Source organism: Erythrolamprus reginae, chromosome Z, assembly GCF_031021105.1.
Source record: "Erythrolamprus reginae isolate rEryReg1 chromosome Z, rEryReg1.hap1, whole genome shotgun sequence".
Classification (NCBI taxonomy): domain Eukaryota; kingdom Metazoa; phylum Chordata; class Lepidosauria; order Squamata; family Dipsadidae; genus Erythrolamprus; species Erythrolamprus reginae.
Genome location: NC_091963.1, coordinates 6,656,607 through 6,679,074, shown reverse-complemented (window position 1 = coordinate 6,679,074; position 22,468 = coordinate 6,656,607). Strand labels below are relative to the sequence as shown.

Sequence of the window (22,468 nt, the reverse complement as noted above, 5' to 3'; positions counted from 1 at the left end):
TGCTTGGAATCCATATGAATGGATCTGTGATGGCACAGTTGTTAGAATGAAGTACAGTGTTCCCTCGATTTTCGCGGGGGATGTGTTCCGAGACCGCCCGCGAAAGTCGAATTTCCGCGAAGTAGAGATGCGGAAGTAAATACACCATTTGTGGCTATGGACAGTATCACAAGCCTTCCCTTAACACGTTAAACCCCTAAATTACCATTTCCCATTCCCTTAGCAACCATTTACTCACCATTATTACTGGTACTCACCATTGAATAAGACACTTAGTAATCCTGATATTTATAAACAGAATTATTTATTAACAATAATTATTATTTTTATTATTTATTTGCAAAAATTATTAGCTTGGCGATGACGCATGATGTCATCGGGCGGGAAAAACCGTGGTATAGAAAAAAACCCATGAAGTATTTTTTAATTAATATTTTTTAAAAAACCGTGGTATAGGCTATTCGCAAAGTTCGAACCCGCAAAAATCGAGGGAACCCTGTACAGTGGTACCTCTGCTTACGAACTTAATTCATTCCGTGACCAGGTTCTTAAGTAGAAAGGTTTGTAAGAAGAAGCTATTTTCCCCATAGGAATCAATGTAAAAGCAAATAATGTGTGCGATTGGGGAAACCACAGGGAGGGTGGAGGCCCTGTTTTCTCCCCGGAGATTCCTAGAGAGGCCCCACGGAGGCTTCTCCCCGCCTTTTCCGGCCCTGTTTCCTCCCAGGAGATTCCTAGAGAGGCCCCACGGAGGCTTCTCCCTGCCTTTTCCGGCCCTGTTTCCTCCCAGGAGATTCCTCGAGAGGCCCCATTGAGGCTTCTCCCCACCTTTTCCGGCCCTGTTTCCTCCAAGGAGATTCCTAGAGAGGCCCCACGGAGGCTTCTCCCTGCCTTTTCCAGCCCAGTTTCCTCCAAGGAGATTCCTAGAGAGGCCCCATGGAGGCTTCTCCCCGCCTTTTCTGGCCCTGTTTCCTCCAAGGAGATTCCTAGAGAGGCCCCACGGAGGCTTCTCCCTGCCTTTTCCGGTTACAGTTTCAGAGGCTTGCGTTTGTAAATGGAAAATGGTTCTTGAGAAGAGGCAAAAAGATCTTGAACACCCGGTCCTTATCTAGAAAAGTCCGTAAGTAGAGGCTTTTGCAGGTAGAGGTACACTGTACTACAGGCTACTTCTGCCTTCTGCAGTTTGAGTCTCATCAGGTTGATTCAGCCTTCCATCCTTCCGAGGTGGGTAAAATGAGGACCCGGGTTGTTGGGAGCAATAGGCTGGCTCTGTAAACTGCTGTAAACTGCTTAGAGAGGGCTGTAAAGCATTGTGAGGTGGCATATAAGCCTAAGTGCTATTGCTATTTATTAGTTATATTGTCATCTGCAACCTTCTCAGCCAACCTCTGGTGAACAAAGTCAATGGGAGAAGCGAGATTCCCTTACTAAACACAACAAAAAATGTTTTTTCTGCGCCAATTCAGGAAACTCAATCTGCCCAAAGAGCTGCTGATACAGTTCTACAGAGGAATCATTGAGTCTGTCATCTGCACTTCTATAACTGTCTGGTTTGGTGCTGCAACCCAACAGGCTTCCTGCAACTCTTTGCAAGCGAAAATGGAGCTTGGGAATCCTACCCTTAGTCCTCCCGAGCTCTATTTTTGCTGGCAGAGGCACCACGGTGGCCCTTTATTTGTTTCCAGTGTGGCCTCGTGGGCCAGATCTAAGCACCCCTGAATCTGATCTGGCCCCTGGGCCTTGAGTTTGACTGCCAAGTTTAAAAACAAAAATATATTTCTCAATCCTTCTAAACTTTTCAATGTGACATTTGAATATTTCTTGTGCAGAGGGATTAGGTAACATTCACTAAGTGCCTAAACCTTTCACCTTTTCCTACCATTTAAACCAGCGGTCCCCAAACTATGGCCCGCGGGCCGCATGTGGCCTGCTGAGGCCATTTATCCGGCCCGTGGGTGGGTGACACAACACAGTGTTCCATCTAATTTTCTATGAATAAAATGCGGTATTTTGTTAAATAACTAATATCAATCATCAAAAAAGTTGCAAACTTTTTTTTTTCTAATTTTGTCATCCAGTTACATTCATTTTCTTTTAATTAAATTCCCTCCTTAATGTTCCTTCAAAAAGTACAGTACACCAATTATATTCTAACTTATTAACCATTATGCCAAAGTGCTTCCTTCTTTCTTTCTACATTTTTCTATAAGCCAAGAAAACCTACAATCAGATGTTAACAAAAGAAAATTAAAAACAAAACATAAACATATATGAATTTCAGACTTCTCCCCCCTCTATATAGTATGTTCCCATTTTGTTTTTTACTTTAAAATAAGGTATGTGCAGTGTGCATAGGGATTTGTTCATAGGTTTTTTTTTATAGTTCGGCCCTCCAACAGTCTGAGGGACAGTGAACTGGCCCCCTGTGTAAAACGTTTGGGGACCCTGATTTAAACTAACACAGTTTGCACTGTTTACTGTAATTCGTGTATTTTGACATAATAAGTCTACCATTACTGTTCCTAAATCAAACACTGGTAACAGTAAACAGGTTTACTGAAAGATTTTGGAAGCTGAATCATCATCTTCAACATTGGCTTATTTTAATTTATATGTTTATCTATGTATGTACTGTATGTATGTATGTATGTATGTATGTATGTATGTATGTATGTATGTATGTATGATGGTCTTGGTATATTCGGGTTTCTTCCCGTGTAGGATTTGGAAATTTCTGGCGACGTTTCAATGAGGTCCCACTCGTCATCTTCAGGCTGGTGTTTCTGTCCTTGTTCTAGGGCGAACACTGGGAGACCTGAGCTGCCTTCCTTCTATAAATACTGGTGGCTGGGTGTGGTTTGATGGCTCAGCAATTGCCTGCTGTGTAGAAGCTTCCTGGTGAGTCAGTGGGGTAACACCTGGGGTCGTTGATGTGACTGAGGCATGCTGATTAGTTAATGATTGTAGATTAGGCGTGATATCCTGAGTAGTTGGAGCTTGCAGGCTACTTGATTGTTTTGCAATGTGTGTTCTGAGTTTGGTTTCAGTTTCTATGGCTGGGATACGTTTGAGGGCTGGTTTCCAGATGTCTGGTAGGCGGGAGGTATCATCCCGCTTGTTCATATTTTGGGGATATTTTTCTATCTCGATGGCTTCCATGATTATTCTTTTGCTGTAGTGTTCTGTTTTGGAAATTAATTTGGTACTGTCAAAATCAATTTCATGTCCTGTAGTTTTGAAATGTTGGAAAAGGGAGGAAGTTTTTTCTTTTTTCCTTAATGCATTCTTATGTTTTGCAACATGTGCATTTACATTTGTCCAATATATGTGGCTGGGCAGATTTTACACGGTATTTGATAAACTCCCTGGTTTTCTAGCTGGATATTCTAGCAGAAACACCAGCCTGAATATGATGAGTGGGACCTCGTCGAAACGTCGCCAGAAATGTCCAAATCCTACAAGGGAAGAAACCCAAATATACCAAGACCATCATACCTGTACCCGTGAAAATCTATGAAAACAAGTATGTGTGTGTGTGTGTGTGTGTGTGTATATATATATATATATATACACACATTATATATATATATATATACACATTATATATATATATATACACATTATATATATATATATATACATTATATATATATATATATATATATATATATATATACACACACACACATTGCCCTAAACAAAAAAAAAACCCTCAGAAAACTTGCAACCATGGCTGAATTCAAAAGGAGAGAGTTTATTTTATTTATTTATTTTATTTTAGTACAGATTTTATTTTGTTGAAGCAGTCAATTAAAGCCACAGGGTGTAGGAGGAAGCATGTTCAGGCTTGTTATAGGTGACCTGACAGCTAAGATCCATTCAACTACGCCTTATTGAAAATTAAGATTTAAAAGTATTTATCTTGATGGCTGCTTAAACCCAAGTGACAGCCTAAGAATAGCCAACTTAAAATAGACCTATTACAAGGGATATTTTTGCATGGTTTAAAATTGTTTTGTGCCTTGCATTCCAGAAATACTACTTTCAAAACCTTTTCCACTACAGATTTAACTTATTCCTAAAAGCATTGACCAGATTAATGAACCTGCTTCTCCCTCAAAACAAACAGATGTTTATTAGCTCTAAAAATCGCATATGTGCAGGTAGTCCTCAACTTACAACAATCCATTTAGTGACCATTCAAAGTTGCAAAGGCATTGAAGAAAGCGGCTTACAACCAATTTTCATACTTACAACCATGATCAAAATTCACATCTGGTTCCTATTTCTGAGGGTTGTCCTGCCTCAGAGTTATGTCATCCCCTTTTGCAGACCTTCTAGCAACGGTGTTACTAGTTACTAGGTTTCCATCAGCATTAAAAGTCACATCACTTCTGTTGTGCAAGGAGATGACTATGTGTCCAGTGTTTCCCAATCTGGCTACTTCTAGATGCAATATTAATAATTATAACAGAGTTGGAAGGGACCTTGGAGGTCTTCTAGTCCAACCCCCTGCTTGGGCAGGAAACCCTACACCACTTCAGACAGATGATTATCCAACATCTGCTTAAAAACTTCCAGTGTTGGAGCATTCACAACTTTTAGAGGCAAGCTGTTCCACAGATTAATTGTTCTAACTGTCAGGAAATTTCTCCTTACTTCTAGGTTGTTTCAATCCTTGATTAGTTTCCACCCATTGCTTCTTGTTATTCCCTCAGGTGCTTTGGAGAATAGCTTGAGCCCTCTTCTTTGGGGCAATCCCTGAGATACTGGAACACTGCGATCATGTTTCTTCTGGTCCTTTCTCATTAAATTAGCCGTGCCCAGTTCCTGCAACTGTTCTTCATATGTATTAGCCTCTAATCATCTTTGTCGCTCTTTCCTGCACTTTTTCTAGAGTCTCAACATCCTTTTTGCATCGTGGCGACCAAAACTGAATGCAATGTACTTTAACTCCTAGAATCCCCCTGCTAGAATCTTCGCTGCTGTGAATTCTGGGGGCTGAAGTCTATGAATGAAGGTATTTTTTTAACTGAGACATTATCTCTGTGTGGGTATTGATTATACCTGGTTTTCTTTATAATTTTCCTTACTGCTGATGGGTGCTCTTTGTAATTTAGCTTTGCTATTTTAAGTTTCTTAAGGAGGGAATGCAGCTGACCAGTGACTTACAAAACCTAGTAAAGAAAGGGTTTCTGAGAGAAGAGAGGTTTTAATCTGGCAAGAACCATTACAGTATTATGTATGCTGTCGAGTTTTTTTTAAAAAAAATAGCCTGTAAATCAAATAAGGTGGTATTTCCTTTCGGAAATCATTCTTGTGTCTGTGTCGATTATCCATCGGTGCCGATTATCCAGGCATTCTCTTACTGAAACTGAATTTGAAAAATACTGTAAAACCATTAAGACTGCAAACAAAAAAATGGCATAGGAGAATAGGATTGTTTTGGAGAACAAACATATTAAAGCACATTGGGCTTTCCCAAATATGCCCATGTTTCACCAACACTCCGCAGTCTGCATTGGCTGCCAATCAGTTTCCGGTCACAATTCAAAGTGTTGGTTATGACCTATAAAGCCTTTCATGGCACCGGACCAGATTATCTCAGGGACCACCTTCTGCTGCACGAATCCCAGCGACCAGTTAGGTCCCACAGAGTGGGTCTTCTCCGGGTCCCGTCAACTAAACAATGTCGCTTGGCGGGACCCAGAAGAAGAGTCTTCTCTGTGGCGGCCCTGGCCCTTTGGAACCAACTCCCCCTAGAGATTAGAATTGCCCCCACCCTCCTTGCCTTTCGTAAGCTCCTTAAAACCCACCTCTGCCGCCAGGCATGGGGGAACTGAGATACTCTTTCCCCCTAGGCCTTTACAATTTTATGCATGGTATGTCTGTCTATATGTTTGGTTTTATAATAAGGGTTTTTAACTGTTTTAATATTGGATTGTTATATGCTGTTTTTATTACTGTTGTTAGCCGCCCCGAGTCTACAGAGAGGGGCGGCATACAAATCCAATCGATAGATAGATAGATAGATAGATAGATAGATAGATAGATAGATAGATAGATAGATAAATACATCAATACATACATACATACATACATAAATACATAAATACATAAATACATACATACATACATACATACATACATACATACATACATACATACATACATACATAAAGAAATGACAGTTGCAAACATTCCATTTTACAACAGCACGAAGCTTGGAAACTTCAGCCTGATGATGGTGGATGTGATAGCACTTATTTATCTGGAAGAAAGGTATTTCTGTGGTCTCCCGAATTCTTTTAGACCTCTCCTCTGTAACTGAGCATCTTCAGTGCCACCGAAGGTTTCAAAAACAGAAAGAGATTGCAAGCCAGTGAATGAGTTTTAACAAGGGGCTAGTTGCTGGAATTCTAAACCAAGCTATTTTCTCAGCCCTGAGGCCTCCAAATTGCATTTTCATCTTATCTGGTTAAACAACTATTAGTTTTTTTTCCCCCACAGGGTGTTCAAGGTGTGTCTCTTCCTTGGCTCAATCAAGAATGCAGCTTCAAACAGTCTTTCGTGGGACAGGAAAGGTGAAATCCTTTGGCTCAAGGAAGGAAAATGTAGCCTGAATGAAATTAATAATGAATATATCTGGTTGGGTTTTTTAAATGTGCAAAGCGTTGTTAGCCAGGTTGCTTCTACAGACAGAAGAGAAGTCCAGCTTGGGAAACAGGCTGACTTAAGAGCTGGATTTTTGAGACTGAAAAATCAATGTTTGTTGATTTTTTTTTTCATTGTAGGAATTTAGGGAGAGTCCTACAGCAAATACCAACTTTGTTTCTAATGGAGATGGTTTGTAAGCCAGAAGCCATTTTTTGCCCTCCTCCTCCTCCTCTTTGACAGTCAACATTTATTTTCCTTTAAAAAAAAACAACATTTCAATGAAGGAAAAAAAAATTCTCAAAACATTAACACTCTCATATAGCTTGGTACCCTCAAGTTGACTTCGTAGTGTCTCGAATAGTTTTTATGTATGTTTTTTCGTCTGCTTCTTCTGCACAACCGCTAATCTAATTTGGCTTTGTTCATGCCTTGCCGCGAGTGATCCGTTCTTTAATTGTGACTTACATCGCAATTTACCCAATCAACTAAGCCACAAATGACATATTTTGGTTCACAATAGCTGGTTCTCCTGGCACTCTTAACCTCAAATCAGAGAAAGTGTTTTGTGGCTTAGAGCAAGAGTTTCTCAAACTGGGCAGCTTTAGGATGTGTGGACCTCAACTCCCAGAATTGATTAGCCAGCATTCCTAAAGTAATGTGTGAATGCAGCCATTCACATCTACAGTTACTTTTCCTTAGGTCTGATACCGATTTTTCCACTTGCTTTCTATAGGTAATTCTCAAGTTATGATCAATTGGTTGCACCCTTCACAGTCACATAATTGTACTTCGGTTGCTTGAGTTAAGGCTGCTTGTACCCTGTTTCACCCAAGTTAAGACATCCCCTGATAATAAACCCAATCGGGCTTTTGAGTGCATGGCAATAGGGCCAAATACTTATTTCAGGGTTCAAAAGAATATACAGTATTACCACCCGGCGTCTGCGGATACAAATCTAATAAATAATAAAATAAAATAAAATAAATAAAATGACCAGGTCTTATTTTCAGAGAACATCCTGTAGTCACGTGACCACATTTTAAGAAAATCTTGTGAAAAAATGGCATTTAGTTTTTGGCAAAACCAGCCCATCATGAACAACCAATGCTTAGCATAGAAACATAGAAACAGAGAAACATAGAAGTCTGACGGCAGAAAAAGACCTCATGATCCATCTAGTCTGCCCTTATACTATTTTCTGTATTTTATCTTAGGATGGATATATGTTTATCCCAGGCATGTTTAAATTCAGTTACTGTGGATTTATCTACCACGTCTGCTGGAAGTTTGTTCCAAGGATCTACTACTCTTTCAGTAAAATAATATTTTCTCATGTTGCTTTTGATCTTTCCCCCAACTAACTTCAGATTGTGTTCCCTTGTTCTTCTGTTCACTTTCCTATTACAAACACTTCCCTCCTGAACCTTATTTAACCTTTTGACATATTTAAACGTTTCGATCATGTCCCCCCTTTTCCTTTTGTCCTCCAGACTATACAGATTGAGTTCATTAAGTCTTTCCTGATACGTTTTATGCTTAAGACCTTCCACCATTGTTGTAGCCCGTCTTTGGACCTGTTCAATTTTGTCAATATCTTTTTGTAGGTGAGGTCCCCAGAACTGAACATAGTATTATTCCAAATGTGGTCTCACCAGCACTCTATACAGCGGGATCACAATCTCCCTCTTCCTGCTTGTTATACCTCTAGCTATGCAGCCAAGCATCCTACTTGCTTTCCCTACCGCCTGACTGCACCATTTTGAGACTGTCAGAAATCACTACCCCTAAATCCTTTTCTTCTGAAGTTTTTGCTAACACAGAACTGCCAATACAATACTCAGATGAGGATTCCTTTTCCCCAAGTGCATTATTTTACATTTGGAAACATTAAACTGCAGTTTCCATTGCTTTGACCATTCATCTAGTAAAGCTAAATCATTTACCATATTACAGACACCTCCAGGAATTAACAACCAATGCAGAAAAGATCTGGCCCAATCCACTTTATGACTGATACAATGTAGGACTATTCTGAGCACTCTCCATCACAGTTGTAACGCAAGGATTACCTATACGCCTCTATTACAATTTCTTCCCAAGCTATCTTCCCTTGGGCATATCGTATTTTTCGGAGTATAAGATGCATCTTAGTTTTTGAGGAGAAAAATAGGGAAAATGATCTGCTTACCAGGTATTCATTTGGCTAGCATCCTTAGCCACCACATTATTTTATCCCCTGGTTAAAGCTTTAAAAAAACCTTTATTCCGAGAAAGTAACAATGAAAGAGCTTGCAAGCTGATAAGAGCTGGGAACACTGTTAGCATCTGGTTAGGTCCGGAAAGAAATATTCGGAGCAAGTAGAGAATGAAAAAAAAACCCTACAAAGATAGGGTTTGGAAAACATTCTTCATGGAGAGTAACAGTGAAAGAGCTTGCAAGCCGGTAAGAACTGGGAACATCGTTAGCACCTGGTTAGGGCTGGAAAGAAACTTACTCGGAGCAAGTTAGAGCAATGAAATAAACCCTGCAAAGACTTAGAGCTTGGAAAACATTCTTTGCAGAGTGAAATATGAAAGAGACTGCAATTTAAGAGCTGGAAAGATCATTAGCAGCTAGTAGGGCTGAAAAAAAAAGCTACATTCAGAGTATAAGATGCACCCAAATTATCAGCATCTTTTAGGAAGGAAAAAAGTGCGTCTTACTCTGAAAAATACAGTACAGTGATACCTTGTCTTACAAACTTAATTGGTTCCGGGATGAGGTTCTTAAGGTGAAAAGTTTGTAAGACGAAACAATGTTTCCCATAGGAATCAATGGAAAAGCGATTAATGCGTGCAAGCCCAAAATTCACCCCTTTTGCCAGCTGAAGCGCCCGTTTTTGCGCTGCTGGGATTCCCCCGAGGCTTCCCTCCATGGGAAACCCCATCTCTGAACTTCCGTGTTTTTGCGATGTTGCAGGGGAATCCCAGCATCGCAAAAATGAGCACTCCGCTGGCAACAGAAGTCCGGAGGTGGGGTTTCCCAGCGAAGGAAACATCAGTGAAATCGCAGCATCGCAAAAACACCAATGTCCTCGAAACACCACCTCTGGACCTCTGTGTTTTTGCGATGCTGCGATTTCACTGAGGCTCCCTTCGCTGGAGGGGAGCCCCAGGGGAATCCCAGCAGCGCAAAAACGGGCGCTTCGCTGGCAACGGAAGTCCGGAGGCGGGGCATCCCAGCAGCCGCGGTGGGTTTGTAAATAGTTTGTAAGAAGAGGCAAAAAAATCTTAAACCCTGGGTTTGTATCTCGAAAAGTTTGTATGATGAGGCGTTTGTAAGACGAGGTATCACTGCATTTTACACAAAAAATTGTCATTTATAAGCTAAAGTCCTTCTGTTACTTTTTCACAAAGCAACTCATGTGTGTCAATTGTTTCCTGCTGAACAAGATATGAGCAAATTCTTTCTACAAACATTCCAGTTTCTGCAAAGAACCAGTTTCTACAAAGCTTCCTTATCAGGAGATGTATCTGTTGCAAGGTTTGTATTTAACATGGGGATTACACCGTTGTTCAAGGTTGTTGTTGGTTTGGTTTTTTCTTTTAAAGAAAAACAATGCTGAGATTAGTGCTGCACAATTTCCCATGTTAAAAGTGTAGCCTTGATTCCTTTTTTTGGACAATGTGCGTAGTCTTTGTCTTACAACTACACTTGGGCCAACTACACATATTTCCGTTGCTAAGCAAAAACAAACAAACAAACACACACCAATCGAGTTGCCTATCGAAAAAGCATTCTTTAGCTAAACGACACAGCGGCTTCACCACTTTTCTTGCTAAGGTTCTTAAGTGAACCACAGCGGTTATGAAGTTAGTAACAGGGTTGCTAGGTAAATCTGGCTTCCCGCATTGACTTTGCTTGCCAGGAGGTCCCAAAAGGAGATCACATGACACTGCAACCGTCATAAATACATGCCAGTTGCCAAGTCGCTGAACTTTGATCACATTGTTATTATTATTATTATTATTATTATTAATTTATTATTATTACTAATTATTATTATTACTTATTATTATTATTATTATTATTATTATTATTATTATTATTATTATTATTATTAATTAGATTTGTATGCTGCCCCTCTCCATAGACTCGGGGCAGCTCACAGCAATAATAAAAACAATGTACAATAACAAATCTAATAACAGATCTAATATTTAAAAATATCTAAAAACCCCTTATTTAAAAACAAGACATACATACAAACATACCATACATAAAATATAAAGGCCAAGGGGAGACATCTCAATTTCCCCATACCTGATGGCAGAGGTGGGTTTTAAGGAGTTTACGAAAGGCAAGATGGGTGGGGGCAATCCTAATCTCCGTGGGGAGCTAGTTCCAGAGGGTCGGGGCCGCCACAGAGAAGGCTCTTCCCCTGGATCCCGCCAGATGACATTGTTTAGTCCAGAGGTCCCCAACCTTTTTTGCACCAGGGACCGGCTTTAAGCTAGACCAATTTTCCACGGCCCGGGGGGTGGAGCGTTGGTCATATGGGGGTGGGGTTATGGAGGGGTGGAGCTTAGTGACGCAGCCCTCCACTCTTCTCCACACGGCGGGGAGAATCAGGAGGCTCCTTTGGCGGCTGGGGGCTGCCTGGCTTTGTGATTTTGGCTGGGGGGGGGAGTTAGGAAGGTCCTACTTCTCCACCCCCCAGCCAAAAATTCAAAGCCTATCTGCTGGATACGGGCGATGAGTGGGACAGAGCGGCGCGGAAGCCTCTTGCAGCAGCTGCCACAGCCACCGGCTTCCGCGCCGCTCGTCCCACCCATCGCCCATATCCAGCAGAAGCTGCTGCCTGAGTGCTCTTGGCCGGCGGGATTCAAAGTGCTGGGGTGGGGGGTGTCCCGACAGCCCCCCCACCCCAGTGCTTCGCCTCCCGCTGGGACACCCCCCCACCCCAGCACTTTGAATCCCACCGGCCAAGAGCACTCGGGCAGCAGCTTCTGCTGGATACGGGCAATGGGTGGGACGAGCGGCGCGGAAGCCTCTTGCAGCAGCTGCCACAGCCACCGGCTTCGGCGCCGCTCGTCCCGCTCATTGTCCGTGTCTGGCAGAAGCTGCTGCCCGAGTGCTCTTGGCCGGCGGGATTCAAAGTGCTGGGGTGGAGGGTGTCCCAGCGGAAGGCGAAGCACTGGGGTGGGGGGGCTGTCAGGACACCCCCCCACCCCAGCACTTTGAATCCCGCCAGCCAAGAGCACTCGGGCAGCAGCTTCTGCCAGACACGGGGAATGAGCGGGACGAGCGGCGCCGAAGCCGGTGGCTGTGGCAGCTGCTGCAAGAGGCTTCCGCGCCGCTCTGTCCCACTCATCGCCCGTATCCAGCAGATAGGCTTTGAGTTTTTGGCTGGGGGGGGATTTAGGAAGGTCCTACTTCTCCCCCCCCCCAGCCAAAAACTCAAAGCCTATCTGCTGGATACGGGCGATGAGTGGGACAGAGCGGTGCGGAAGCCTCTTGCAGCAGCTGCCACAGCCACCGGCTTCCGCGCCGCTCGTCCCGCTCATCGCCCGTATCCAGCAGATAGGCTTTGAGTTTTTGGCTGGGGGGGGGGGGAGAAGTAGGACCTTCCTAACTCCCCCCCCCAGCCAAAATCACAAAGCCAGGCAGCCCCCAGCCGCCAAAGGAGCCTCCTGATTCTCCCCGCCCTGCCCGACGCCCCACCCTGTCCTGTATAATGTCCTCTGCCGGGAGGGCAGCGGCGCCGCGGACCGGCTGGAAAACCCCAACGGCCCGGTCCCGGTCCGCGGACCGGCGGTTGGGGACCTCTGGTTTAGTCGACGGGACCCGGAGAAGGCCAACTCTGTGGGACCTAACTGGTCCCTGGGATTCGTGTGGCAGAAGACGGTCCCGGAGATATTCTGCTCTGATGCCATGAAGGGCTTTATAGGTCATAACCAACACTTTGAATTGTGACCAGAAACTGATCGGCAACCAATGCAGACTGCGGAGTGTTGGTATAACATGGGCATATTTAGGAAAGTCCATGATTTATCTCGCAGCTACATTCTGCACGACCTGAAGTTTCCGAACACTCTTCAAAGGTAGCCCCATGTAGAGAGCGTTACAGTAATCGAACCTCGAGGTGATCACAGGGAGGCTGTAATGGGTGTAAGTGTAAGAAAATCTCTTTGCGTCTTACACTTTTTCTATGGAACCAACTCCCCCCCCCCCCCCCCCCCGATGTTTGCACTACTCTGACTCTTTCAAAAAGCTCTTATGACCTGGCTTTGCCGACAGGCTTGAGGGCCATACACAGTGATGTGCTCCTACAGGTACGGTCAGGTACGCACAATCAATAAAAGATTTTGAATTTTTTTCCTTTTTTCCTCTTCTACGGGTATGTTATTCTTATTGCAGTAAATGAGGTTGAATTTTATTTAATTTATTTATTTGTTTTGTCATGTACACATTGGTAGTATACAAAGATATAATATTTATGTATATGTCTTCGGATAGGGGCGGCATACAAATCTAATAAATTATTATTATTATTATTATTATTATTATTATTATACTAGTAAAAGAGAAACATTAGGACAGGGGATGGAAGGCACTCCAGTGCACTAATCACGCCCCTTAATGAATGTGTATAATTTTAGAAGGGCTCTGTGTGTGTGTGTGTATAGATACATACACACAGTTTATATAGTAAATGTATATTTTTGTGTGCCTGTGTGTATTATGTATGTATGTATATATATATATATATATATATATATATATATATATATATATATATATATATATATATATAATTAAAGAGTATATTTTGGATGTTCCGTAATAGTAAATAGATAAGAGAAATTGTATCTCTTGGAGGCGAGGAGAGGCCAGGCACCCTAACCCTAACCCTAACCCTTGACAGGAGTGATGATAAGCTGGCCACCTTTAAGCCAGTCACATGACCTATAAGCCACCCCCTGGTCACATGATCATCAAGCCACTCCCACCTGGTCACATGGCTGTTGTAAGCGCGAGGACTTCTCCTACATATGGTATTGTATGTGTGTATACAATACAGTTTTCTTTTTGCCTCTCGGCCCACCTGTTGCCATATTCCGAGGCAGATAAGATTTTTTTATAGCCGAAACTATAATCTCTAAGTGTAACAAAAAGGAAGCAAAAAGGAAGCTGTATGATCCTTCCATATACCAGGGTGACTCAACAAAAACTCACACATAACTCTTCCCTGGTACAAGCTGATACAGGAGGCGAGCTTGTAGCCTAAAGGCTAAGGCCACTGCCTTACAAGGCAGAACCCCAGGTTCAAATCCCAGTAAGGGTGTGGCTACCTGATGAAGGCAAATAAGCCCAAAATAGATCTATAATAGTCTCCTTTCCTTTTAACTATCAGCAAAAATATGTTATATACATACATACATACATACATACATACATACATACATACATACATACTTACATACATACATACATACACATATATACTATGTTTATAAAGAAACATAGAAACATAGAAGACTGACGGCAGAAAAAGACCCCATGGTCCATCTAGTCTGCCCTTTTACTATTTCCTGTATTTTATCTTACAATGGATATATGTTTATCCCAGGCATGTTTAAATTCGGTTACTGTGGATTTACCAACCACGTCTGCTGGAAGTTTGTTCCAAGGATCTACTACACTTTCAGTAAAATAATATTTTCTCATGTTGCCTTTGATCTTTCCCCCAACTAACTTCAGATTGTGTCCCCTTGTTCTTGTGTTCACTTTCCTGTTAAAAACACTTCCCTCCTGAACCCTATTTAACCCTTTAACATATTTAAATGTTTCGATCATGTCCCCCCTTTTCCTTCTGTCTTCCAGACTATACAGATTGAGTTCATGAAGTCTTTCCTGATACGTTTTATACTTCAGACCTTCCACCATTCTTGTAGCCCGTCTTTGGACCTGTTCAATTTTGTCAATATCTTTTTGTAGGTGAGGTCTCCAGAACTGAACACAGTACTCCAAATGTGGTCTCACCAGCGCTCTATATAAGGGGATCACAATCTCCCTCTTCCTGCTTGTTATACCTCTAGCTATGCAGCCAAGCATCCTACTTGCCTTTCCTACCGCCCGACCACACTGCTCACCCATTTTGAGACTGTCAGAAATCACTACCCCTAAATCCTTCTCTTCTGAAGTTTTTGCTAACACAGAACTGCCAATGCAATACTCAGATTTAGGATTCCTTTTCCCCAAGTGCATTATTTTACATTTGGAAACATTAAACTGCAGTTTCCATTGCTTTGACCATTTATCTAGTAACGCTAAATCATTTATCATATTACAGACCCCTCCAGGAATATCAACCCTATTGCACACTTTAGAGTCATCGGCAAATAGGCAAACCTTCCCTACCAAACCTTCCCCTATGTCACTCACAAACATATTAAAAAGAATAGGACCCAGAACAGACCCTTGTGGCACACCGCTTGTAACCTGTCTCTGCTCAGAATACTCGCCATTAACAATAACTCTCTGATGTCTATGCTTCAGCCAGCTTGAAATCCACTGAACTATCCAGGGATTAAGTCCAATCTTCACTAATTTATCTATCAGCTCTTTATGTGGAACCGTATCAAAGGCTTTGCTGAAGTCCAGATAGGCAATATCCACGGCACCACCTTGATCCAACACCTTTGTGACATAGTCAAAGAACTCAATGAGATTAGTCTGACACGATTTGCCTTCAGTAAAGCCATGCTGATTTGGGTCCAATAAGTTATTGTTTTTTAGATGCTGATTTATCCTCTTTTTGGGTAGAGTCTCCATCATTTTAACTACAACTGATGTCAAGCTAACTGGCCTGTAGTTTCCAGCTTCTTCTCTACTGCCCTTCTTGTGGATAGGCACAACACTGGCCATTCTCCAATCCTCAGGAACATCTCCTGTTAACAGGGATTGGTTAAACAAATCAGTCAGGGGGGTAGCAATGACAGATCTGAGTTCTTTAAGAACTCTGGGATGGATGCCATCTGGACCCATTGCCTTATTTATCTTTAATCTTTCAAGTTCTTCTAAGACATCGGCTTCTAAGATCACTGGAGCTGAATCCGTACAGGAATCCAGCTAAATCAGTCATCTCTGTGTGCTTCTGGTTTAATTTTTATGCAACAAACTCTGAAATTTCTTGGCATATTTGTTAGGTGAGTCACTGACATTCTTAAGTGAGTTAACATGGTTGTTAAGTGAATTTGACTTCCCCGTTGACTCTGCTTGTCAGAAGGTTGCAAAAGGGGATCACAAGACCTCGGGAAACTGCAACTATCATAAATATGACTCACTTGGCAACCATCTGAATTTTGATCATGTGACCATGGGAATGCTGCCATGGTTGTAAGTGTGGAATATGGCCGTAAAAACATCATCAAATGAGCACAACAAAGAATGTTCTTTCTGCGCCAGCTCAGGAAGCTCAAACTGCCCAAGGAGCTGCTGATAGAGGAATCATTGAGTCTGGTTTGGTGCTGCAACCCAACAGGACCGACACAGACTTCAGAGGAGAATCAGAACTGCAGAAAAAGCAATTGCTGCCAACCTGCCTTCATTGAGGTCCTGTATACTGCACGAGTCAAAAAGAGGGCGAGGAAAATATTTACTGACCCCTTAAATCCTGGACACAAACTGTTTCAACTCCTATCCTCAAAACGTCACTACAGAGCACTGCACACCAAGACAACTAGACACAAGAACAGTTTTTTTCCAAACGCCATCACTCTGCTAAACAAATAATTCCCTCAACACTGTCAGACTTTCTACTAAATCTGCACTTCTATCCTACTAGTTTTTCTCATCATTCCTATCACCCATTTCCTCCTATGTTGACTGTATGACTGTAACTTGTTGCTTGTATCCTAAGATTTTTATTAATATTGCTTCTTCGTTGCTTATTTGACCCCTATGACAATCATTAAGTGTCGTACCACATGATTCTTGACAAATGTATATTTTACTTTATGTACGCTGAGAGCATATGCACCAAGACAAATTCCTTGTGTGTCCAATCACACTTGGCCAATAAAGAATTCTATTCTATTCCAAGTCACTTTTTTTCAGTGCCGTTGTAACTTCAAGCAGACATTAAAAGAACTGTTGTAAGTCGAGGACTACCTGTATATTTTCCTATTCAATATGGTATATTAACTACAAAATATGTTTCTAGTCTTCACTATGTTTCTAGCCTGTCGATAGTTTTAAAGCTGTCTTGTTTTAAAACATTAATATTTCAACGTTTCCCCCATCCATTCAATTCTCAGGGAGAGATTATCTCATCCAATTCTCGAAGCACAGTGCTCCACATAGATTAGCAGAAATTGTGACAACTACACACATACTCTATTATTTATTCATTCACTTGTTATATTTGAATTCTGCCTTACTCTTAAAGGACCTCTGAGGCCTATGCTTTGGAAGAACAGCAATTAAAGAACAATGCCCAAATAGCACATGAATAAATTATTACGCTGTTATCAAAAGACTGAAATTCAGAATGCATTTTAACTCTATTTTAACAGCCATTATGAAAATAGAAAGTGAGATCATTTTGCTACTTAGGAGAGACTTCTGCTAATAAATTGCCACCTATCTCCTAAATTCAGCTTGAGTCCCAGCAATCCAGATTAACTTTACAGACACTCCTCTAATTACAATGTGAAGGTGTTGGTCATAAATTGGGGCACCCACATGACCGATTTATTTTCACCACTTTCGTTGCAGCCGCCTTTAAGAGATTGAGTCTATTTAAAACAGTTGCCACAATTGTTAAACGAATTATGCAGCCATTAAATCAGTGGTTCTCAACCTTTCTAATGCTGCGACCCCTTAATACAGTTCCCCATGTTGTGGTGACCCCCAACTATAAGTCTAGCGCCAATTCTTCCAACGGAGCTTTAAGCTGATTGGCAGAAAGGTCAGAGGGACACTCCCACTGTAAATGCCTGATTGGTCGGATTGTAAAAATACGTTCCAAGGTGCCAGAATAGAAGCTTTGGTTCCTAACACTAGGGGAAATTTGTCTTTTCCCATGGTCTCAAGCGACCCCTATGAAACAGTCATTCGACCCCCAAAGGGGTCCCGGCCCCCAGGTTGAGATGATTAAATGAACCAGCTGTTTGCCACAGGCCAGATTTGGGTGAAAAAACAGACATAAACATTGTTTTTTAGCAAACTCATCATGAAATTCAGTCTTATAACTGCCGAACACTACAAATGGATGCAAATCCATTTTTGCTGGGTGTCCAACATGTAGCGGTGGGCTATGAGCCAGAACGCTAAATTGCGCTCGCTGCAGCGGCTTCATAAGTGCTTGCGAGACCAGCGCGATTTTGTTGCTCCACCTGTGGAGGTAGCAAAATCGCGCACGGAGTCGCAGATGCGCCCATGTTTCGGCGAGGTTTTTTTTGCTTCCACGCATGCTGAAACATGGGTGCACCTGCGGCCCCATGCGCGATTTTGCTACCTCCACAGGTGCAAAAGCATAATCACCATGGCACCGCAAGCACTTAGGAACCACCGCGGCAAGCACAATTTAGCATTCTGTCTCGTAGCCCACCGCCGCCAACATGTCATCACATGATGCAGCTATCGGATCTTCAGAACTGGGCCTGAAGTACCCGCAGGGAGGTCTTGTCATAACTGTGATCTGTTGTAAGTTGAAGACTATGTCTCTGTGTCTATGTTTTTATTTATTTATTTGTTTATTTGTTTGTTTATTTGTTTATTTATTTATTGATTGATTGATTGGTTGATTGATTGTTAGAGTTGAAAGGGACTATGCAGGTCATCAAGTCCAACCCCCTGCCTGAGCAGGAATCCTAAAGCACCCCAGCCAAGTGGCAGTCCAATCTCTTCTTGAAAGTGTCCAGAGTTGGGGAGTTCACAACCTCCGCAGGCAGGTTGTTCCAATGGTTGATCGCTCTGACCATCAATTTAGCCAATCAATATTCCTATGTATCAAACACCTGCATGAGAGAATGCCTTTTGTATTTGTCCTAATAGGCTGGGTGCTTTTCTTATCCCTGATTTGATCTATACATTGCACATCATTAAAATCTTTAAAATTAATCAGCTTGCAAACTTATTCTACTTTAGGTGTCTTTCAGAAAAGGTGTTAATGCTATTGACTTAAGTAAAAAATAGATCTGCATTTTAAACACACACACACCCTTTTTTTTAACAAACCAAAGAGCAGCAAAATTCACATAAATCTTACCTCCACTTAGGAGCTTCATCACTAACCAAAGTTCATCTTTCACCACGAAAGAAGTATAGTAAGAGACAATGTTAGGATGGTGGCATTGACTCATTGCTTGGATTTCTTTCTGAAAGGGAAGAGAAAAAAAGAACGGAAAATCAACTTGCAAGTTACTAATCTCTTTTATCACACCGAACCATCCTAAACCGAAGTAACAGGCATAGTCCCCTCTAAGCTGAGCAGCGAAGTAGAGATGCGGAAGTAAATACACTATTTTTGGCTATGAACAGTATCCCAAGCCTTCCCTTAACTCTTTAAACCCCTAAATTACAATTCCCCATTCCCTTAGCAACCATTTAGATTATTACTCACCAAGTTTATTTATTAAAGTTTATTTTAAAAAATGTTTTTTAAAGGCAGACGAAAGTTTGGCAATGACATATGACGTCATCGGGCGGGAAAAAACGTGGTATAGGGGGGGGAACCCGTAAAGTATTTTTTAATTAATATTTTTGAAAAACCGTGGTATAGACCAGTGATTTTCAACCTTTTTTGAGCCGTGGCACATTTTTTACATTTATGAAACCCTGGGGCACATTGAGCGGGGTGGGGGGCTAAAAAAAGTTTGGACAAAAAAATTTTCTCTCTCTCTCTTCCTCCCTTTCGCTCTATTTTTCTCTCCCTCCTTATCTCCCTTCCTTCCTCTTTCTTTCTCTCTCTCCATCCCTCTTTCTTTCTCTTCCTTCCTCTCTTTTTTGCTCTCTTTCTCTCTCCCTCCCTCCCTCCCTCCCTCTATGTCTTTCTCTCTCTCTCCTTCCCTCCCTCTCTTTCTCTCTCTCTCTTGCTTTCTTTCTCTCTTTCTCTCTCTCTCTTGCTCTCTTGCTTTATTTCTCTTGTTCTCTTTCTCTCTCTCTTGTTCTCTTTCTCTCTCACTCGCTCTTTCTCTCTCTTGCTTTCTTTCTCTCTCTCTCTTGCTTTCTTTCTCTCTCTGAGCTTGGCGGCACACCTGACCATGTCTCACGGCACACTAGTGTGCCACAGCACACTGGTTGAAAAACACTGGTATAGACGTTCCGCGAAGTTCGAACCTGCGAAAATCGAGGGAACACTGTATAACTATTTATTTGGATTCTGCAATATTACATTCATATACATTACCACTTGTGGGAACCACCTGTGAATTTTTTTAAAAAATGCAACTTAGGTCTACAGCAGGAATGGGATCAAGGAATATGACTGGGGCAAGGAAAACAGAATTTATACACAAACTACTTGGTCAACTGAGAACAATTTATTAATAGGGAATCAGATTTCCTGCAAGGAAAAAGATATTGGACAGAGCAGAAAGCCTACAAAAACAATGCATGGAGTATCCACGTTGTCTTGTGCTGGCCGCTATTTTAAAATAAGTCACATTTTTTTAATATTAAAGCTAAAATGTAGATCTGCGGATGCTTTCCCAAATAAATTGTCAGCTGATGACCACAGATCCCAATATCATCTCTTCCCAGAAGCAGAAACCTGTTTGTTTATTTATTCATTCATTCGATGTTTATGCCGCCCTTCTCCTTAGACTCAGGGCGGCTTACAACATGTTAGCAATAGCACTTTTTAAACAGAGCCAGCCTATTGCCCCCACAATCCGGGTCCTCATTTTATCCACCTCGGAAGGATGGAAGGCTGAGTCAACCTTGAGCCGGTGGTGAGATTTGAACCGTTGACCTACAGATCTATAAGTCAGCTTCAGTGGCCTGCAGTACAGCACTCTACCTGCTACGCCACCCCGGCTCCTGTTTCCAGAGGAGACTCCATTATTTAAAGATGGAATTCACCATTCAGCAACAATGAATTCCACTCCCACTCTGAATTTGAGACAGGGTTTCTAGACCTTCAGATTAAACAGGTCAATTCCTTCTGCACAGAAGTAAGATTGCCAGGAATTCTCAGTGAAAACTGTTTCTGCCCTCTACAGACGCGGTCAGCTCTTTCATCCTCGCACTGGAGCGGACCCCGACCTCCTACCGAGAACGGCCGAACACAGAAACCACGCAAACACTCCAGTGCAGTGATTGTGGTGCACCGTGTTGCTGTAAAGCAAACAATTAGGGGTCTGTAGAGTGGGTCTGGGTGTTTAGGTCAGGGTAGAGCTTCAATCACAACAACACAAGAGCACGCAACAGATTCAAACTTAATATTAACCGCTCCAAACTTGACTGTAAAAAATATGACTTCAGTAACCGAGTTGTGGAAGCGTGGAACTCATTAACTGACTCAGTAGTGTCAACCCCTAACCCCAAACATTTTTCCCTTAGACTATCCATGATTGACCTCTCCGGGTTTCTTAGAGGTCAGTAAGGGGCGTGCATAAGTGCACCAGTGTGCCTTCTGTCCCCTATCCAATTGTCTCTCCTTATCTCATTTATCTTTTCTTCCTTTCAAATATGTTCACCTATACTTTTATATCTTTTCTTCTATTCTTTTCTTTACTTATATTATTACATATCTTTCTCTTCAATGTGTATTATGTATTGGACAAAATAAGTAAGTAAGTAAGTAAGTAAGTAAGTAAGTAAGTAAGTAAGTAAGTAAGTAAGTAAGTAAGTAAGAAAGAAAGAAAGAAAGAAAGAAAGAAAGAAAGAAAGAAAGAAAGAAAGAGAATGAATGAATGAATGAATGAATGAATGAATAAATGAATAAATGAATAAATGAATAAATAAATAAATAAATAAATAAATAAATAAATAAATAAATAAATAAATAAATAAATAAATAGTCTGGCCCTTTAAACCATCCCAATTTCTCATGCCGCCCCAGGGCAAAATTAATTGCCCACCCCTGGGTAAGACATTGTGGCAATGATTTTATGAACTACATTTAGATCGTAACGAAGGCAACATAGATTATGTCGATAACAGCGCTGGTTTTATTAACATACTCCAGTTATACAAGGATATTTCTATTCGTTCATCCTGGCACACGTAAAACACAGCCTTCCAAATTTAAACGTAAAACACTGCCAGTGTGTCTGAGCACAGCATTCATCTTGAGATTTCTGCTTGCTAATTATAAACATGTCCTCACGATGACTCAAGGAGCACCGGTGTTTTGAGTCAGGGGAGGTCATGTTGGTTCTTAAGAAAGTTTTCAGCCTGGCAAAAGATTAAGTTTCAAGGCTTTCCAGGGACCTGAAAAAATATTCTTGAGGACCATTCCTTCTAAGAGAAGAGAAAGGGGATTTTTTTAAAAAAAAATTCTCTGGAATTTTTGATACTCGGCATAATTTATTTATTTTATTTATTTATTTATTAGATTTGTATGCCGCCCCTCTCCGAAGACTCGGGGCGGCTAAGAACAATATAAAAAGACAATGTAAACAAATCTAATATTAAAAATAATCTAAAAAACACCAATTTAAAGAACCACTCATACATACAAGCATACCATGTATAAATTCTATAAGGCTAGGGGGAAGGGAGAAAAAATGTTCAATTCCCCCATGCCTGACGACAGAGGTGGATTTTAAGGAGCTTGCGAAAGGCAAGGAGGGTGGGGGCAACTCTGATATCTGGGGG

General features: G+C 41.6%; 1 protein-coding gene across 3 annotated transcripts in view; it reads right to left on the bottom strand.

Moving 5' to 3' along the window:
- OXSR1 (oxidative stress responsive kinase 1) overlaps positions 1-22,468 on the bottom strand; it is a 113,059-nt gene that overhangs the window by 64,786 nt on the left and 25,805 nt on the right. For all 3 annotated transcript variants that reach the window (XR_011560554.1, XR_011560555.1, XM_070766888.1), the window contains exon 3: positions 18,915-19,023. Coding sequence is in view for 1 of the 3 variants with exons in the window: in XM_070766888.1 (XP_070622989.1) it covers positions 18,915-19,023 (109 nt within the window). In the remaining 2 variants the exon portion in view is untranslated. The remainder of the gene's footprint in view (positions 1-18,914; positions 19,024-22,468) is intronic.